General features: G+C 38.1%; 1 protein-coding gene across 6 annotated transcripts in view; it reads left to right on the top strand.

Moving 5' to 3' along the window:
* The window catches only part of POC5 (POC5 centriolar protein), a 40,710-nt gene that overhangs the window by 7,502 nt on the left and 11,782 nt on the right, over window positions 1–21,426 (top strand). For 3 of the 6 annotated variants that reach the window (XM_037143723.2, XM_037143721.2, XM_037143722.2), the window contains 6 exons: window positions 328–414; window positions 6,712–6,914; window positions 8,299–8,475; window positions 11,176–11,280; window positions 14,283–14,462; window positions 17,878–18,031. In XM_037143723.2, coding sequence (XP_036999618.2) covers window positions 328–414; window positions 6,712–6,914; window positions 8,299–8,475; window positions 11,176–11,280; window positions 14,283–14,462; window positions 17,878–18,031 — 906 coding nt within the window. The remainder of the gene's footprint in view (window positions 1–327; window positions 415–6,711; window positions 6,915–8,298; window positions 8,476–11,175; window positions 11,281–14,282; window positions 14,463–17,877; window positions 18,032–21,426) is intronic. The other 3 variants (XM_037143724.2, XM_037143726.2, XM_037143725.2) reach the window with 2 other exon arrangements.

Genomic DNA, 21,426 nt, shown 5'->3' with positions numbered 1-21,426 from the left:
GTAGCATAGTCTTTTCTAAGTTCTAATGTCATTCACCCACTGATTCTCTTAGTGTGAATTGAATGCCATAGTAGACTGAATTCTCTTTCACCATATTTGGTGGGTGAAATTGAGCTTATTAATGACATAATAACACTTCCTCTAGTTTGAGAGTCTTTTCTTTATCCTTGTTCTTTGTTTTAACCTTCCTATGACCCTAGCATGTTGTATATTTCTTGTTCTAAAATTTACTTATGTACCTTACCTTCTTAAATTAGGTGTCTGTGGTCAGGCATTTTATTCAAGAGTGCTTTGGTGTAAGGTTTTAAAACCACTTTTTCTTTTGAGTAGGAAATAGCCCTGCAGAGAGAGAAGCAAAGATGGAAGTTGGAAAAGGACGGGATGTAAATACTGTAAGTCATCCAAAGACAGAAGGTACGACTTTCCCTTAGCTCATTTGTTATTAATATCAATAGATAGTGGTATTAATAAATTTTATTAATATTTATTAAGTATCATATTTGATAAATGTCATTTATTAATATCATAGGTGAATATCATCTATGTAGTAAGAGAAATAATTTTAGCATATTATTGGCAAGATTTTAAAATGCTATTGTTGCTCATTTAGTGGGTAGTATTATTTAAAATAATTTCACAAGATTCAAAAGAATACAGTTAAGACAGGTCTATGTATTATAGTGTGTGACATCCTTTCTTAAATCTGCTAGATTAAGGGCAAATATTTGTAAAGGTTCGATGGGATGCCAGACAGTTTGGCCAGTTTAAATTTTGTCCTAAACCTGTGCATCAGTCCCCAAGTAAGTGCACTGACGTAGTGATTGTCATCCTGTCTTTACACCACCTATTCTATCAGTCACATGCTTTTCTTCAGATATGTTTATTTTTACCTTAACTTTATTTTAAAAGAAACATTCACATGTTACTATTGGTAACATAAAACAAATATACATTTGTCACAAATAGAAAGCAATGGTAAAAATAAGTGAATCTAAAACAAAGTTACTAAAGTTTGGTTGAATACCAGTTGGCGGTGTGTGCAACCTGAAGTCTGTTGAGAGATTAGCAAGTGTTACAATGGTTTTAAAAGGGTGCTGGCACCAGTTTGAAACTTTCTTTGACATGGAGTAATTAATACCATAAAAATAGAACACTTTTTCATACTACGTGATTCAATGGTATTTAACTTAGGGGTCATTTAAGCCACTATTTAAGAAATGCCTCTATCCTTTAGTTTCCTCACTTGTAAATAGAGGGCTCGGGCAATGTAATCTCTGAGGGACCTTCTGAGTTTTTCTGTGCAACCTCTGCTTCTGGTTGAGGACAATCAGCTCATTTTTGGGGAGAATCATCTCAGTGGGGTAGGGAGAGCTCCTGTGTGGGCTAATCAGCCTAGGAGCTCTGAGTTCTATGCCACATCTTGGGAACTTTGTTCACCTGAATGTGCTCAATAACCAGAGAATCTACATGTAAACCCTTCAGGTCAGCATTACTCTCTTCATTTGTAAGCATGTGCGGCAAAACTTTAGCACTCTTTTTGATCCCCTGACCCTGTGTCCATCTCCACTGTTTGGCCTGGGCACACTTACCAACTCCGCCATTGTATCAACAGAATGCCACACATTGCTTCTGTACAGTGCCACCCTTCAGATACTTGGTGGCTTTTTGGATATGCATACTCTTGATAGCCTGGGCAGTTTCACAAGTGCTCTTAAAGTGAACTTGAAGATTTGAATGTCTTGATTTGCATGACTTTATAGGGTTTTCTAGGTCAAGTGATTAGCAAATTATTTTCAGAGGTCACCTCAGGCTGCTTTCTGGAAGAGCCCAAGCTAAGTTACATGCTTTTTTTTTTTTAAGGGTGAATATTTAAAAATAAATGAATAAATAAATAAAAGCCCTGGCCAGATAGGCTCCGTGGGTGGGGCAGCATCCCATACACCAAAATATTGCTGTTCAGTCCCCAGTCAGGGTACATAACCTAGGTTGTGGGTTCCATCCCTGCTTGGGGCACATATGGGAGACAGTGTATTGATGTTTCTCCAGCACATCAATATTTCTTGCTCACTCGCTCGCTCTCTCTCTCCCCCTCCCTCCCCTTTCCTCTCTAAAACACATATCCTCAGGTGAGGGTTTAAAAAGAAAGAAAGAAAGAAAAAAAGCAGAGGCTATTGCTTTTCCCATGAATGCAGATGTAGTTGGTAAAATCTACTAAAAGAGATAATTCATGTACTTTGTCATTCCATCTTATTGAGTTCCTAAACCATCTTCAGAATATATAAGTAGGGTTTCTTTTATTTATGCTTTTAAGTTATATTTTATTGATTTTGCTATTATAGTTGTCCCAATTTTTCCCCCTTTTCCCCCATCTCTCCAGGACCCCACAGTCCCTAGGGCAGTCCCCACACCATAGGTCATGTCCATGGGCCATGCGTGTAAGTTCTTTGGCTGTTCCATTACCTTTACTGTACTTTACCTCCCATGGCTATTCTGTGACTATCTATTTGTACTTAATCCCCTTTTCACCCATTCCCCCACACTCCCCTCCCGTATGGCAACCATCAAAACACTTGCTGTATCCATGGTGCCGTCTCTGTTCTTCTTGTTTGCTTAGTTTGTTTTTTAGATTCAATTGATAGATTTGTATTTTTTGTCATTTTCTTGTTCATAGGTTTGAACTTATTTTTCTTAAATCCCTTTAACATTTCATATAATAATGGTTTGGTGAAGATGAACTCCTTTTAAAAAAAGTTTTTTGCTTGTCTGGGAAGCTCTTTCACTGCCCTTGATTCTAAATGATACCTTTGCTGGGTAGAGCAGTCTGGGCTGTTGGACTCTGCTTTTCATGACCTTGAGATTTTCTTGCCAACAGCTTTCAAAGCCTACAAAGTTTCTTTTGAGAAATCGCCCAAGAGTCTTATGAGAACTCCCCTGTAGGTAACTAACTTCTTTCCTCTTGCTGCTTTTAAGATTCTCTCTTTATCTTTAACATTTGGGATTTTAACTGTGATGTGTCTTGGAGTGGGCCTCTTTGCATCCATCGTGTTTGGGACTCTCTGTGCTTCCTGGGCTTGCATGTCTGTTTCCTTCACCAAATTAAGGAAGTTTTATTTCATTATTTTATCTGGTAGATTTCCAGTTTCTTGCTCTTCCTCTTCTCCTACTTGCACCCCTATGATGCAAATGGTGGAATGCTTGAAGTTTTCCCAGTGGCTGCTTACACTATCCTCATTTTGGGGTTGGTTTTTTTTTTTGCATTCTTTTTCCTTCTTGTTGTTCTGATTGGTTCTTTTTTACTTCCTATATTCCAAATCATTGATTTAATTTTCATCTTTATCCAATCTACTGCTGTTTCCCTGTAAATTGTTCTTTATTTCGATGAGTGTATCCTTTGTTTCTGGCTGGATCTTTTTTATGTTGTTGAGGTCCTCACTGAGTTCCTTAAGCATCCTTATAATCAGTGCTTTGAACTCTGCATCTGATATATTGCTTATCTATATTTCATTTAGTTGTTTTTGTGGAGTTTTGATCTGTTCTTTCATTTGGGCCATGTTTCTTTGTCTCTTTGTTTAGCAGCCTCCCTGTGTTTGTTTCTATATATTAGGTAGAGCTGCTTTGACTCCATGTCTTGGTAGTGCGGCCTAATGTAGCAGGTGTCCTGTAGAGCCCAGTGGCACAGCCTCCCCTATCACCCAAGCTGTGTACTCAAGGTGTGCCCTTCATGTGGGCTGAGTACACCCTTCTCTTTGAGCCATGATTGTTGTTGATAGGTTAATAGGAGGGATTTACCCAGGCCTGTCAGCTGCAAGGACTGGCTGTGACCACTGACATCAACCTCTGCCCTTTGTGGAGGATCAGCTGTACAGAGGCAGAGTGGTGGTGCTGCGACATGGTCGGCAGATGCCCAGTGGTTGCACAGTCTCTGGGGTTTCCTGGGTGGTGCAGGCCAAGGTGACTATAAAGCATTCTGAGATGGCTGCTACTTGTGCTGGTCTTAGAGATTCCTAGGCAAAGCCAAGTTGTGAATCTCAGCTGGCTGCTGCTATAGCCAGGCCTGTGGACACTTGCAAGAGGTACAGGGGCTGGGGACATACTGAGGCCTGCTGTTGCTTGTTTGATGGGATTTAGGAAGTTGTGAAGCTTGATCCAAGACCAGCCATCATATGGAAAAGTCATGATTAACAGTTTGGATGGGCCTGTACATTGGGTGGGACAGGGTCTCAGGGAATCTACAGAGAGAGGCAAACAGTGTTAGCCAGCTCGATGGAGTCTCAGATATGGCACCTGCCTGCTGGGTCTGTGGCTCTGTGGCTCTGTGTGGGGAGGGCTCAGAAAAGAGACAATGGCCTCTGCCCTCCTTTCTGTCTGGGAAAAAACTGTCCCCCAGTGTTCACTTTGATTCCAGACACTTCAGTTCCTTTCATATGCCACTGGTGCCTTTCAAGATGCTACCCTGGTGCTGGAGCTCAGAGAAGTGAGTCTGAGTAGATGAGTCTATGTGTGAGATTTTTAAGAGGAACTGCTTGGGACTCTAGAAGTTTCTTCCACTGACTCAATTTGTCCTGGTTTTTGCAGCCAGGAGTTGTGGGGACTTTTCTTCCTGGCACTAGAACCCTGGGTTGGGGTCCCTGGTGTGGAGTTGGGACTCCTTGCTCCTGAGATATCCCTCCCAAATTTTTATCCACCACACATGGTTGTGGGACCAGCCCGCTCTGCTTCTCTACCCCTCCTGTCAGTCCTGATGGATGTGGCTTAATTCCGTACTCGTCAGACTTCCATTCACCTCGATTTCTGACGGTTCTGAGTGGTGGCTGTTCTATATTTTAGTTGTAATTTTGATGTGGTTATATGAGACAAGCTGTGTTCACCTCTGTAGCCATCCTGACTGGAAGTGCCGAGGTAGTGGTTCTTAGTTTAACTAGCTTGTGAACATCCGTTGATTTTTTTTTCACAACATATATATTAGGCCTGGCTGGTATAGCTCAGTGGATTGAGCGCAGGCCTGCGAACCAAAGGGTCACAGGTTTGATTCCCAGTCAGGGCACATGCCTGGGTTGCAGGCCAGGTTCCCAGTGGGGACCATGTGAGAGGCAACCACACATTGATGTTTCTCTCTCCTTCTCCCTCCCTTCCCCTCTCTAAAAATAAATTAATTAATTAAAGTATTAAAAAAACAACAAAAGAAACCATATATATTAGGTAATGATTTTCCTAATAGTTTTTTTAAAAACATCTTGAAAGATTTTCTTTGAAACAACAAGTTCTGTATTAGATTATCTTTGAGTCATTTTGTAAGGATGAGAGAAAAATCTTTCAGTCTTAGTTGTAGGAACTTCATAACAAAAGTGTGATAGGTGAGAAATGATGATGAATCCTGTCTAATTCTAATATACATGTGTGATAAAACAGTGACTTTTCTAGTTTATACTTTTTAAAGATAGATATCAGTTCTCTTTCTGACTCTGGCTTTCACCCCCATTTCCATCCCCCATGTATATGAGCAGGGAATGGAAGTGTGTGTGTGTTATTTAAATATATAAATATTATATTTCTCTTCTATGTGTCAGAGGCAAAAAGGGTGCCTTACAGTTGACTATCTCATGAAGTACATTCCTGGTCTCTTCTCTACTTAGAGGGTTGAATTTGTAGTGTTAACACCCACCCCAGTGTTTGACATAAAGTAGCAATGACCTACATACAACCGCTCTGACCTTGGTCCATTATCTAATCCTTTCTGAACCTCAGTTTCTTCATCAGTAAAATGCAGATAATAATACCCTTCTTTTAGGGTAGCATGTATTACATAAGCTAATCCTTATAATATTTTTATTATAGAAACATACAAAGCACTTAGAACATGTTGATATGATTACACAGATGATAATGGAGTCAGCTTAGGCTGGAAGAGGATACACGAGGGGAGACCCCCCCAGAAAACAGAATTTACTTATAAAATACTGTATTGTATATTTATTCTACATGTTTAAACTTCAGTCACCTTTAAGGTACCCTCCATTTGATGCAGTACACCTATTGAGACGTTTTCCCACTGCTCCAAACAGTTACTGAATTCATTGATTTTGATGCCTGTGGGGTTTTTTGAGTTTTTTTCCCACCTATTTCCACATCAGCAAAACATCTCCCTTTGAGGATTTTTTTTCATTGAGGGAAACAAAAAATTGCTCAGGGCAGGATTGGGTGAATAGAGAGGGAAGGGCACAGGGTCAAAAATATTTTTGGTCAAAAACTACTGTACAGTTAGTATGGTGTGGACAGGTGCACTCATAAGTCACCCATCATGAAATAGGGAAAAGTATTGAAAAAGTCTTCAAAGATAGTCACATTAGCCCTGGCCGGCGTGGTTTAGTTGTTTGGGCATCCTTTGGCAAATCTAAAGGTTGCTGGTTCAATTCCCAGTCAGGGTACATGCCTGGGTTCCAGCCTCTGTGCCCTGCCCGTCAGGGCCCTTGTAGAAGGCAGAAGCCAACCTGTCGATGTTTCTCTCTCTCTTTTTCTATCTCTTCTCCTCTCTCTAAAATGAAATTTAATTTTTTTTTTAAATTTCTAAATAGCCAGATTATATGGAAATGTTTTTGCTCTGCATTTTTCTCAGCCTCTGTTGTAACTGACATCTTCTAGTCTTCCAAAGAAAGTCCTAATTTGGGTTGTTTTGAATTTGCCTTGACAGCTACAACTTTTTTAAAATCCTAGGGTCATCACCAGTATCATCACCAAGGAAGCCTTCTCACCCAGTCATAGATTTTTTCAGCTCAAATCTTTTAGGCGACTCTTCCTCTGCAGGGTCCAACTCTAGTCCTGCAGGTGTTCATGAACTGGCTGTGGGTGATCTTGTTTCTGATGAAAACCTTCAAAAGTTGGAAAACGTACTGGATCTTTGGAGTTCAGGCCTTAAGGTACTGTCATTGAATTGGCAAACAGTTTTGCTCTTAATTCCATTGTTTTTCTTTTCCTTGAATGAAAGTTGTTTTTTTTTTTTTTTTTTTAGTTTTATAACATCAGTGCAGTGTCTTAAATGTGTGCTTCTCAGTCTTTAATGTCCATATAAATCATTGTTGGGAATCCTGTTGAATTGCAGCCTCTTGGTCTTGGCAAGGCCTTCAGGTGCATTTCTAATAAGCTCTCAGATGATGCGCTTGTTCAGAAAACATACTTTGAATAGCATAGTTTTAAACAGTTGCTGGAACAGCTTTGAACATTCTACTGAATTTCTCAGAGGTTTTGAAAAACCTCGCCTGCGTGTGACTGAGACACCCACTAAGCCTTTACTGTATTGTAGCTCTGACTAATGGAAATGTCTCCTTTTATATGAAACACAAAATCCAAGTTTAGCAACATATATTCATTTTATAGCCACTCTTATAGCACCACAATATATAACTGATATGTCTATAAATATTGGTTCTTATTTTGGTGATGTTAGTGGCCTTTAAGTAAAACAAAGTATTATAGAAATGGCAGGGGGTTTTTTTGCTATTTAAATATAATTAAGAAAATAATCATTTTTCTGAACAGTTTGAGAAAACAAAGCTGAGTATTCCACCTGAGTGGATAAATAATGGTCATGACAGTTCTGTGGTATCTATATTTCTCAGTTATTTGAACTGTAAATTCCAGATAAAATCTTTTAGTACAGTTTCTACCATTTTCCCCGATGGAAAAGGTTTCATACTTCCAATCATGGTGTCAGTCAACTGAAATTGTGTACCACCAACCATTTAAATTGTTCTGTATTCAGATAACATGATTATTTGGTCTTTTTACTTAGGCCAGTCAGCAGGGTGAAAATGGATCAGACTTAGCAGTTTGTTCTCGTGGCCACTGTGAGAAGTGATCTGGGGGAAGAAAGCGTGAATCCCTGTGGTTCCCGCCGTCCCCACCTGCCTAAACAACTTCTCGGTCCTCTGGCTCAGTGCGGGGCAGAGCCCCTACGTTTCTTTTTTCTTGATCCATCTTAATATGGACATTTAAGTCCTTGAATGAACAAAGAACCTGTGTATTAGTGCCTGAGACTTGGGATTTTTTTTAAATGATGAGATTCCATATAGAGTGACTTAAAATAGGAAATATTTCATAACCGTAGTATGGTGAATGTGAACTAAGAGGAACTGTAACTGTTGAACTTGTAAACATTTTCATTAGTGACTTTATTTCTTTTTAAATAGTTCCCATGTTGATTGCTTGTTCTGATTTTTTTTTTATGTTTCTAAATTTTAGTGTAATTTTAAGAAGCACCATGAAGGAACAAACTGCTTAGTTATTAGTATCTTTACTTTTCAGACAAACGTCATATCTGAACTAACGAAATGGAGACTAAATTTTATTGACTGGCATCGTATAGAAATGAAAAAAGAGAAAGAAAAACATGCAGCACATTTAAAACAACTGTGCAACCAGATCAACAGCTTGAAGGAGCTGCAAAAAGCCTATGAAATCTCTATTGGGAGAAAAGATGAGGTGTTCTTTTTTTATATTTCTTTTTAACTAAGATTCAGTAAATGCCTTACTAAATAATAAACACCAGGAAGTGGTTTTTTAGGTCATACAAGATACAAGGTGGGGGGATCGCTTCAGAAACTGTTAGAAAAATAGGTGCATAGATGTATGATTTATTCTTCCTATTAAACATTCTATGGTCACACCATTTTATTATCTTTGAAATCAACTTCAGTGTGCTTGATGTTTTAAGAGTGCATGCTAAACATGGGAACACTGATTTTTTCCTTCCTGGCTGCCCTTAAGAGAACTTTAGAGAACCAGCATTATCCACATTTTCAACCATCCTTTTTAGGGGTCATATTAAGTATCTCACTTCTATCTATGATATGTTTTTATTCACAGATGAAGTCTTTTCTTCTTTTATTGGTAAACAGCACTTTTTTTTATTCTTACCCAAGGACATTTTTTTTCATTGCTTTTAGAGAGAGGGAAAGGGAGAGGGAGAAACATCAGTTGGTTGCTTCCCTGATGGACTGGGGTTCAGACCTGCAATCCTTTGGTACAGGACGATGCTCCAATCAACCGAGGCACACAAGTCGGGGCAGCAAACAGAACCTTTTATTTCACGTTGTGTTAGCCTGTTTAGAACCTGAGAGTCAGGTTCAGGTGTCTGCTGATTTACTGCCTCCAGACAGCAACCTAAACAAAGCAGATGGGTAGCAAATCTGCGGCCACCCCCAGGAGGATGGTGGCTTTCAGAGAAGAGGGACTCACAGCAAAAACTTCAGTTGCTTGTCTGCAGATGCATCACTCACTATTCTAGATAGAGACTGTGACTAGATAGAATTAACTAGATAAAGATTATGAGTTTTTCAAAATAAAAAAACAAAACACACATTTCTATTGGTATTACAAGGTATAATATAACATTGAACTTTTTCATAGTTTACTTTTTTGAAACAAGATATTAATGTTAGTAATTTTCTCTATTACCCTCAAAACTATATCCTAAGGTTTTTTAATATTTGAAGTTTAATGTTTTAAATTTTAAAGTATCACACATAAAAAGTTGTACATATGTCACATTTTTTAAATGAAAAATGAATAACCATGTGCCAACATACAGCTTAAGAAAGAATGTTAACAACATCTAAGAATGTATGCCCTTTTCCATTTTTGAAAATGTATACAATATACTACACAGCAGAGAGAAAAAATGAATTCCTACCTTTTGCGACAGCATGGATGGAACTGGAGAATGTTATGCTAAGTGAAATAAGCCAGGCAGTGAAATAAAAATACCATATGATCTCACCTGTGAGAGGAAACTAATGAACAAAATAAACTAATGAATAAAATAGAACCACAGGCACGGAAACATGGAACAGACTGACAGTTACCAGAAGGGAGGGGTCGTGGGAGGGAGATGAGGAGGGAAAGAAGGGGAAGGGACTAGTCAAAGAACAAGTACGAATGGCCCACAGACATGGACAGCAGTGTGGGGATGGACTGTGGGAGCAGGCGGTGGGCTGGGCAGAGCAGTGCAAAGGGGGGAAAATTGGGACAACTGTAATAGAATAACAGTTTTTAAAAATGAAAATTAAGCCCCGGCTGGTGTAGCTCAGTGGATTGAGTGCAGGCCTGCGAACCAAAGGATCGTGGTTCGATTCCCAGTCAGGTCATATACCTGGGTTGCAGGCCAGTTCCCAGCAGGGGACACGTGAGAGGCAACTATACATTGACATTTCTCTCCCTTTCTCCTTCCCTTCCCCTCTAAATATAAATAAATAAAAATCTTTTAAAAAAATGGAAATTATTTAAAGAACCAGAATAAATGTCTCTCAGTAAATGAGTCCAGTTTACCAAATCTCTTTTTAATGTGGCCTTTTTTCAGATACATATTTCAGTTACTCAGTTCTAAGAGTAACTCGGTTATAAGAGTGAGTATTAGGATTTGAAAGATTTCATGGCTTTTTATTAAAAAGAAGAAGAAGAAGATCACTGAAGAAGTATGTCAAAGTGTAACAATTATTTGCTTTTATGAGTTTATTGAATACAGAATGTAATAATACAATTATTATTAAATAATTGAGAAACATCTTATTAAATGTACTAAAGGTATTTTAGGGAACAGAAAGATGTTTAAAATCTGGCCTCTGCCTTCAATTGTAGTCAATAAAGACCTTTTTGTGTATGTAGCAAAACTTTCAATGTATGGTTGTTTTTCTGAATTAAATGTCAGTGACCATACAGGGTTGGGCAAAAGTAGGTTTACAACTGTGAGAACATGAAACACAGAGTTTATTCTTGTATTATCTTTTAATTATTGTATTATTTTCCGTATGAACAACTATAAAACTACTTTTGCCCCACTGGTACTCATTCTTTTTTTTACCTGTTATAGTTTAAACTCATTTTTATTTTTATTTTTTTATTGTATTTTTTCCATTACCATTTTTGTGTATATAAAATTTTTGGGGTGATTACCAACATACACATGAGATTTCTTTTCTATTTTGTTCCTCTTCATTCATTGATATTTAATATATTTCTGTTGGGCAGTTTTGAGGGTTTTCTAAAGATAATAATGAGATTAACTGGATGAATGTAGTGGTGATCCTTAGGTATTCTCTAGCATTTGTTAATATATGAGAAAAATTGCTTTACCAGTTGCTGTTATTACAACATCAGAATAATTGGTTTAACTGCTGTTTACAGGTGATTTCCAGCTTGTCTCATGCCATAGGCAAGCAAAAGGAAAGGATAGAGTTGATGAGAACATTCTTCCACTGGCGAATTGGCCATGTCAAATCCAGACAGGATGTAAGTATAAAAATGAAAAGACAACTGACAAATATTAGACTCCTGAACTTGAAAGTGTTTAGGATCACACATTAGAAAAAAAGTTAAAGAAGGTTTTATTGTCTAGTAAGTCAAAATGAATTTACAATTTAATGTAGCTCTGATTTTAAATGAATTTGATTCAGTATAGTTTGGGATACAGTATAGTATGGTTATAACTATACTTGTAGTACAGCTCATATTTTATAGGTCTATTGATATATCATTTTCTACTTCACAATATATCAGTAAGAATTGTGCCTAGATTATAAATGCCCTGGTAATGGAATGCCTTTAACAGATTTGACTCAGATGAGATTATATGGAAAAAATTTACAATCTTTAACATAATATGCTTCCTGTATTGTTTCTACTTCTAAAGTGCCCGAATACATTCTCTCAAGAAGAGCCAATGTTGTATTTATACATTATAAAATTGTATAAATGTTTGTTGTGTAGACTTCCCTTAGAGTAAGAATTTTAAAAAGCCATGTCTGCATAGCTTTTTAATTATACTCACTTTGTACATAGTTTAAATTTGAACATTCTTTATTTTAATTAAATAAGAGCTGAAGCAGTATATCAGAGTAAATAAAAACTGAGACAGAATAATAGTTTATTGCGTCAAAATTTGAAAAGTATAAGTATGGACTTCAGGTCAAGATGGAGGCATAGGTAAACATGGCTCACCTCCTTGCACAACCACATCAAATTACAACTAATGTATAGAACAGCCATCAGGCAGAACCATCAGAAATTGAGCTGAATGGAAGTCTGACAACCATGGAATTAAAGAAACCACATCCATCAGACTGGTAGGAGAGGCAGAGACAGGAATGCGTTGGTATCATATCCATATATGGTAGATAAAAATTTAGGAGGAATATCTCAGGAGCAAGGAGTCCCAACCCCAGCCCAGCCCAGCGTTCCAGAGCCAGAAAGAAAAGTCCCCATAACTTCTGGCTGCAAAAACCAGGGCAGATTAAGTAAATGGAAGAAACTTTTGGAGTCCCATGCAGTTTTCCTTAAAGAACCTACACAGGAACTTACTCAGACTTGCTCCCTCTGAGCTCCAGCACTGGGATAGCAGTTTAAAAGGCACCAGTGACATACAGGGAGGAACTCAAGTGTCTGGCATCAAGGCAGGAGCTGGAGGACAGCTTTCTCCCAGACAGAAAGGAAGGCAGAGGCTATTGTCCCATTTCTGAGCCCTTCCCACATAGAGCCACAGAGCTGGCAGGCAGGTGCCATATCTGAGACTCTATCAAGCTGGATAACACTGTTTGCCCCACCCTGGAGATCCCCTGAGATTCCATCCCACCAAATTTATAGCCGTCAATGGTGGCTTTTCCATATGATTGACTGGTCTTGGCTCATGCTTCACAACTCCCTAAATCCTATTAACCAAACAACAGCAGGCCCTAGTTTGTCCCCCCAGTCCCTGAAACTCTTGTTCCATAGCCCCAGGCAGGGAATCATAGCAGCGCCACCTAATACACAGAAGCAGAAATAGGGACGCTTCAAAAAGAGGAAACAAAGAAACATGGCCCAAAATATAAATCTGTCAACAATTGAATCTATAAAACAAATAGGAACAAAGACAGAATTATGGATATAGTGAGAGTTTTGCTAGTTGCCAGAGGGGAGGGGAGTATGAGGGAATGAGTGAAGAGGTGAGGGGATTAAGAAGTACAAATAGGTAGTTACAGAATAGCCATGGGGATATAAAGTACAGTATAGGAAATGGAGTAGCCAAAGAACTTACATGCATGACCCTGGACATGAACAATGGTGTGGGGATTGCCTGAGGGAGAGTGGGGTGCTGGGTGGAGGGGGACAAAGGGGGAAAACTCAGGACAACTATAATAGTATAATCAATAAAGTTTTTTTATTTTAAAAATGAAAAGTATGAGTATGTACATATCATAGATGGAGTATAAAGGCTCAACAGTCTAGAGGGAAAAACTATATATATATGTATATATATATATGTATATATATGTGTATATATATATGTGTGTGTGTATATATATATATATATATATATATATATATATATATATAATCTTTCATGTAATGCTCATGTGAGCCATCAAGTGATTGCTGTGCATTTAGTTCTAAGAGGTTAATATTTCTAGTGGGAAATATTATTTCTTAGAAATAATATTTCTAAGAGGAAAAGGTATTTCTAGTATATGGTTTTTCTTTCAGCATACTTCTTAGTGCTTTCCAATAGATTAAATTTACATTAATCAACTGAAAAGAGCCATGTAAAATGAGTATTTTTACCATATTTTGAAAGCTATTTATCAAGTGACATGAGAATATGTTATGTTTAAATGTTTGCTAAAATAGTTGAGACTGCCATCACTTTTTTAATAGCTTTTCAAATGTCAGAAAATTGAAAATTAGAACTACTTTAAAAGAATTTAAATTCATTGATAAAAAGGATGGCATACATTCATTCCTGTTTGGATCAGTTTGGCACTATATATTCTACAAAGTGTGTAAATTAAGTTAATCTTACCTATGGTTGTGGCTACTAAACTGAAGAGAAAGCAGTGCCCCCTGAAGCCACAGTCCGCTGCCTGCCTTCCAGCTGCTCTGCTGTTCTCCTCGCCCTACTTTCAGCTCCAGGGCCTGTGGAGTCAGAACTAAGGTGGCAATTGGCAAGTCACTCATTTTCTTTTGCTTGTTTATTGTGGTTGTTGTTTCCCTAGCTTGATTAGTTACTTAAAATGATATAATGGATATGAAAGAGTTTAGGCTCTGGGATAAAGCAAGGATGGCTTTTTGCTGTCCACTGTGGGGCCTGGGGAGATTACTTAACCACTCTAAGCCTGTTCTCTTTTCTGCAGATAATAATTACACAGGATTGAATGACAGTGTATGTACAGTGCTTACCATGCTGTTACATTTCTTCTTATTACAGCCGGTACATTTTCCAGTACACTGTGTTTTAAGGTTATATCACTTTCATTTAGGTTTACGAAGGTAAACTAGCTGACCAGTACTTCCAGAGAACTTTACTGAAGAAAGTGTGGAGAGCCTGGCATTCCACGGTGCAGAAGAAGTGGAAGGATGTGGTGGAGCGAGCTTGTCAAGCAAGAGCTGAAGAAGTTTGTGTCCAGATTTCCAATGATTATGAAGCCAAAGTTGCTGTGGTAAAACATTTTCTTTATAATTTTCACTTTCCTTTAATAGAGATAAAGATGGGTGGCATCCCTCACAGTTAGTCTGTGGTTAGGCAGCATGACCTAGCTCTCTAATTCCATTTAACGCACTGTATCTTCAGATGAGACTAGGCTATTTGGGAAAGAACAACACTAATAAGTCAGACTCACAGCCTTACTTACTCTTTCAGATGGTGTGACTCTTATGGCCTCCAAACTTGTGTTGGATTTCTTGTGTGTACACGTGTACCCGTCTCTTGAAAATGTAAATCACCCATAGATCCTTACATCTCTAAGAAAGTACACTTTCTTATGCCCTTCTTTGGCTTTTATTTAGCCAAGAATAGAGACCAAAAAACAAAAATGTTTATCCTCTTGTTAATTTATTTTTATTTTTATTATTTTTTAAATTTTATTGATTATGCCATTACATTTGTTCTATTCCCCCCTTCATTCCCCTCCACCCTGCAACCCCTCCCCCACCATTCCCCCCCTTTAGTTCATGAACACGTGTCTCAACTTCTTTAGATTCTATATTTCCCCTGCTATTCTTACCCTCCCCCCTATTTTCTATCTACTGTCTATGCTACTTATTTTCTGTACCTTCTCCCCCCTTCTCCTCCTCCCACTCCCCTGTTGCTAACCCTCCATGAGATCTTCATTTCTATGGTTCTGCTCCTGATCTAGCTGTCCTCTTAGTTTGCTTTTGTTTTGGGTGTGGTTGTTACTAACTGTGAGTTTGCTGTCCTTTCACTGTTCATCTCTTTTATCTTCTTTTTCTTAGGTAAGTCCCTTTAACATTTCATATAATAAGGGCTTGGTGATGATGAGCTCCTTGAATTTGGTCTTATCTGAGAAGCACTTTATCTGTCCTTCCATTCTAAATGAAAACTGTTGCATCCACCAACGCGAGAGACAAATTGTCAGAAACTTTCAGGATTCAGAAATGTTACTTTATTGGCCAAAGTTTTAACCTGCGCAGGGGCGAACCCTCAGAGTGCCCAGAGACACGGTGCTCATAAGAGCTGCAAACGAGAGCCACGCTAAGCGCTTACAGCTAAGTCTTTTTATAGACGTGAGCAAGCAAGCATTGTATAGAAGCAAATGTGGCTGTTAGCTATTGGCTATTTGGGTGACGCGAGCATGACCTAAGATTTCTGGGTTTTGAGGAATGGAAAAATTTTAACCTAGACGCTTGGTCCTCTATTTGTTCAGCCCCATTGGTTTTGTAGTTCCGCCTTCCCCACTCCCTATGTTCTTTCTTAACTTACTTGTCGTTTCTGCTCTAAGTTCCTTGTTCCTTTTATTCCCTATTTTTCTGGTTTCAACAAAAACTTTGCTGGATAGAGCAATCTTGGTTGTAGGTCTTTGATTTTCATGACTTGGAATACTTCTTTCCAGCCCCTTCTTGCCTGTAAGATCTCTTTTGAGAAATCCACTGACAGTCTGAGGGGAACTCCTTTGTAGGTGACTGTCCCCTTGTCTCTTGCTGCTTCTAAGATTCTCTCCTTCATTTTAATCTTGGCTAATGTAATGATGATGTGCCTTGGTGTGTTCCTTCTTGGATCCAACTTCTTTGGGACTTTCTGAGCTTCCTGGACTTCCTGGAAGTCTATTGCCTTTGCCAGATTGGGGAAATTCTCCTTTATTATTTGTTCAAATAAGTTTTCGTGACTGTTCCTCTTCCCCTTCTGGTACCCCTAGAATTTGGATGTTAGAGTGTTTAAAGATGTCCTGGAGGTTCCTAAGCCTCTCCTCATTTTTTTGAATTCTTGATTCTTCATATTTTTCTGTTTGGTCATTTTTTCCTTCCTTCTGGTCTACTCCCTTGATTTGAGTCCCAGTTTCCTTTCCATTACTATTGTTTTCCTGTGTATTTCCCTTCATTTCAATTAGTTTAGCCTTCATATGTTCCTCTAATTTGTGACTAAAATCAACCAGTTCTGTGAGCATCCTGATCACTAGTGTTTTGAACTGTGCATCTGAAAGTTTGGCTATTTCTTCATTGCTTAGATTTATTGGCTCTGGGGCTCTGAGTTGTTCTTGAGCCATGTTTTGATCTGTTCGTGCCTGTTACGTATGAGGGGCGGAGCCTTAGGTGTTCACCAGGGCAGGGCCATCCAGGTTGCTGGTTTGTGACACTGTATGTGGGGGTGGGGTCAGAGAGGGAGCAATGGTGGTCCTCTCCTTTCCCCCAGTCTGCCTCACTGCTCACCCCCGCCTGCTTATCCGAGCGCAAATGTGCAAGCCCACCACCTTGCGCTGGCCACCGGGGCCTGCTCGATCTGTCTCAATGCTCTTTACTAGTTTATCTGCATGCAAATGCGCGACCGACTGCAGACAGCCAGCCGTGCCTCTTCCCTCGGTTCCTCCTGTAGCTACCCTGCACCTGGGATCCGTGCCCTCGGCTGCCTGTGCACCACCTGGGTCAGGGGATCTTTTTTGCCCCACCTGCTCCGCTGCTGGCTTCACCCCTCTCACTGGTTTAGCTGAGCAGGTCGTTGTTTTCAGACTCTGTATTGTCGATTTTCGGTGTGGTTTGGTTGCGTTTATTGTTGTTAAAACTTTGTTGTTTTTAGATTTGGTTGTGGGAGGACGCAAAGTGTTTCCACCTACACCTCCATCTTGACGGAAGCCTCCTCTTGTTAATTTAAATAAACTTTGTTCATATAAGGTTGATTTAAAGCAGTTGTGTATAAATTGGAATTATTTTCTCATTGACTTTTAATTATAAAGTTAGCATTGTTTCCATGGGAATACATTTAAAACTCAAAATGAAATAAAAACCATACTGAAAAATGCAGTAGGCCTCTTGAAATCAAATACTAACAGGGAAAAAAATCATCATTATAGTACGAGTTCTTAATATTAAAAGTCAGTGTCATAATACACATAATTTTCTGCAGTTGAAAATGACATGCAAAAAAGAGCCTGTTTAGATTTGGTCTATGGGAAAGTGTTGTAACTAATATCACTTTGCACTTTAAATTCTATAATAACATTTAGTTTTTTTAAATTCTGTTCATATTGCAGGCATTTAGTTATTTTTTTCTAAAATGGTGAGGTTTGTCTGTGGCCCTTAATGTATTTTGTTTAACATCCTACATAAAAGATTTACAGTAAAAAGTGGCACATCTTTTCGTATAATTAAAACACATCAACCTTCAATGGGGCTGGTATGAAATTCCCCTTGTTTGAACTTTGACTTTATGGGTAGAAATGAAAATGGTTTGTTGACAGAAACAAAAGAAATTGAGACACATAGCAGAAGAGGTATGTGGGAAATTGTATTTAGTATTTCACCTAAAAATCACTTCACAGAATAAATTTATTTCTTAACAATAAATAATATTCTTCCTTGTATCGTGAATCTTTTTCTTTAAAAAAAAAAAACTCTTTATTTTAGTTATCTGGAGCTTTGGAAAATGCAAAAGCTGAAATCCAAAGAATGCAGCATGAAAAAGAGCAGTTTGAAGATTCCATGAAGAAAGCTTTTATGCGGGGTGTTTGTGCATTAAATCTTGAAGCCATGACAATATTTCAAAACAGAAATGATACAGGTTAGTGTCTTATGATTCTCTGCCTTTCAGAAAGGACTTGGGATTTCAGTGACTGGTATGGCCTACAGCGCTGATTTTCTGCAACGACTATGCCTCATTCAGGCACCGTATTTTTAATTTCATAGTGTCATGCCATTTCCAGTTTTAAATGTCATGAAAATTCAGTCATGTGGGGTTACTTACGGTATCTTAGATATGAACAAGTAAACTGTCAACTCTTAAGTATTTAGGTTCATTGTTACCATAATGCTTTGAATGTGTAACATTTTAAGGTTCTTTATAATCATAATGCCTTTAAGTTCAAAACTTCTCTTGTTTTTTCCTAAGTAGCCAAATTCCTTGGACTATTTTTTCATTAAATATTTCTTATCTAGTCATGGTTTCCTGTTTTTAAATATTGCTTGTTTTCCAATTTAAGAGAAACCTCAACTAAAACTCATTTTCAATAGTTATAAACACAGGACTATCTATAGAAGTAAAACATAATAATTTAATTTCGAGAATAATATTATTGGCTTGGATCTGAGTTGTTTGTCAGTTTCATCACCATGGCTTGGAAGAGCATATGATAAGAATCCTTTGCCACCAATTTATAATTAGCCCTATTTTCCTTATTGGGCTTTAAGAAATAAAGAAGATAATTTACCTTTTTTACCTGCTTAATAGGCAGTTCTTGTGGGAATATAGTGAAATATACTTAAAAACACTTTAAAAGACAAAAAATATTTGGGCCTGTAAGATGATAGTCATGATATGATTACTGTAGTCTTCATTCATTCAAGTTGGCCTCCCGTGCTTCATGCAGACACGTGAATATGTTTGCAGTATTATAGTAAGTCCTATTTGAGACTCATAGTTAACTTATCAATGAAACAATTTCATTTTGTAACAGCATTACATGATTTCATTCCAGGGAATAGCTCCTCTGTGCTTATTGTGCCTCGTTTTTGTGCATCAACAAACTTTTATTATTTAAGTTGTTCATGTTGGGGATGTCAGTGAGTTAAGGCAAATTGTTTTCTCTCTGAAACAGTTTGACTGTGGCCCATATGTAAGTTAGAAACTTAGAATTATAGATTATCAAGGCTAAATAATTTATCTTGCTGATACCCCAAAGTGTGCTTGATTCCTGTAATAAATTGTCTTTTAATTGAACGTCAATGCTGAAAACAACTGACTATCTCCAATAATAGGACAGTCTGCTTTCAGTTATAATTGTTAGCAAGTTATATGTATTAAATTTAAAATTTAATTTATCTACTTAGAGGAGATATTGGGCTTCACAAGTAAGGTGACAAATTATTATTAGAACTTATGTGTAATTTTTAAAATCTGTTTCTCATAATCTACTTATGAAGATTATAAATTGACTTAGGACAAAGTATTTTGCCACTTTTGTAAATTGAACATCTTAAATAAATACAGCTGTCTCCTACAGGCAAACATTCATAACAGGATTCAGAGAAAATATATTCTGATAATTGCCCAACATGATTTGTTTTGCTCCTGTTGCATTCATGTTTAGCATCTTCTGCAGCTACTGTCAAGTTCTGGGAACCCAGCTGTTCTGAGTGGCCTTGTGCTTTATCTTAACAGTGAGGGACAGGTATAACAGGAATAAGAAGACACAGAATAAGCAATAGTATTGGTGGAGCTATGAAAGGCAAAAAAAGGTTCAATGTATGAGGCAAGACCAAAAAACTGGGAATTGTCTTCTGGAGGGTGGGCCCCTTGTAATGCAGGCTTCGCCCGCTAGGTGAGTGTTCTAGGAACTCCTCTGTATCGGTGTATTAGCTGGTGGTGGTGTGAGAGGTTGTGTTTGGCTTCAGTCAATTTTTTTGAAGACTCTTTTAATGTTTGCCCATTTTGTGATAGCTGATTTACAAGTGCAATTCCCCACACTGTGCTGAGTGTCCAGTAGTTTTTGACCAAAAATGGCATGATCCCTGTGCCCACCCTCCCTATTCACCTAATCTCACACTGTGAGAGTTTTTTTGTTGTTTTCCTGATTTAAAAAAAGTCCTCAAAGGGAAATGTTTTGCTGATGTGAAAGAAGTGAAATGAAAAAATGGCAGAAACAATAAAAGGCATAAAATTAAGGAGTTCAAAAACTGGTTTTGAGCAGTAGAAAAAAGTCTCAATAGATGTAGTGCATCAAATGGAGGGCACCTTGAAGGTGACCGAAGTTTAAACGTGTAAGAATAAATATACAATGTTTTATAAATGAATTCCAGGGTTTTGGGGGTCCCCCCTCATAATCTAATGCTGGATTTGCTCTATGATGTTTAGGTTTTGTGGCATTTTAAAGACAGCTATTAATTCTCACACAAAAAAAATTACATTTGGCCTCTTTTTTCTTTTCTTTTTTTTTTTTTAAGATTTCATTTATTTATCTTTAGAGAGGAAGGGAAGGAGAGAAATATCAATGTATGGTTGCTTCTCGTGTGTCCCCTGCCGGGAACTGGCCTACAACCCAGGCATGTGCCCTGACTGGGAATCGAACCGCAGTTGTGTGGTTCACAGGCCTGTGCTCAATCCACTGAGCTACACCAGCCAGGGCTCTTTTTTTCTTTTAAGACAATTGGTTTTTATAATGCAATTTATTTTTTTAAAAATTTTAATCTTCACCCAAGGATATGTTTATTGATCTTAGAGAGAGAGGAAGGAGGCAGAGAGAAACAAACATCAATGGGAAAGAGAAGCATCAATCGCTTGCCTCCCATACCCCAACCAGGGATAGAACCTGCAATCTAGGTATGTGCCCTGACCAGGAATCGAACCTGCCATCTTTGGTGTATGGGACAGGGCTCCAACCTACTGAGCCACCCAGCCAGGGCATAATGCAATTTTTAATAATACGATGTTCTTAATGTTATCTGCCTTATTAGAACAAAACTAGTATTTGATTTATTTGTCCTGATTCTCTGCTGTCTGTCATCTGCAGTGCATCTCAGTTTATGGCAGTGAAAGTAAGAATAATTATGAAAACTTACAGTTATCTCACAAACAGGAACTGCATACACCTGCCCACATCAGTGAGAGTTGGTCATCTGCCTTTCTTCCAGGGAGTCCCTTAGCCAGACACGACCTGTGCATTGGTCCCACATCTCATACGAAGTCTACCACCCACCTAGAAAGTTACAGTCAGAATCACTTTCTGTCAATAACATGTTAAAACTCAGTGTGTGTATGTGTATATTTCAAAGTAAAAGTATTTTATATCAAATTAGTCCCTTTCACCGAATGATTTCAGAAGACCTCTGCATTATAATCCTAATTAAACTTTGTTAATAAAGTTTACATATTTTACACACATTTAGTCTAAGAAGAGGACTTATTCCAAAGCCTAAATTTGTAGATGGAAAGAGAACAACATAGAAAACTATTTATCCACA

The sequence above is a fragment of the Artibeus jamaicensis genome, unplaced genomic scaffold (assembly GCF_021234435.1).
Source record: "Artibeus jamaicensis isolate MK-2021 breed Jamaican fruit bat unplaced genomic scaffold, CSHL_Jam_final contig_373, whole genome shotgun sequence".
NCBI lineage: Eukaryota > Metazoa > Chordata > Mammalia > Chiroptera > Phyllostomidae > Artibeus > Artibeus jamaicensis.
Note: the sequence above shows the minus strand (reverse complement) of the source record. Positions and strands in the feature narration are given on the sequence as shown.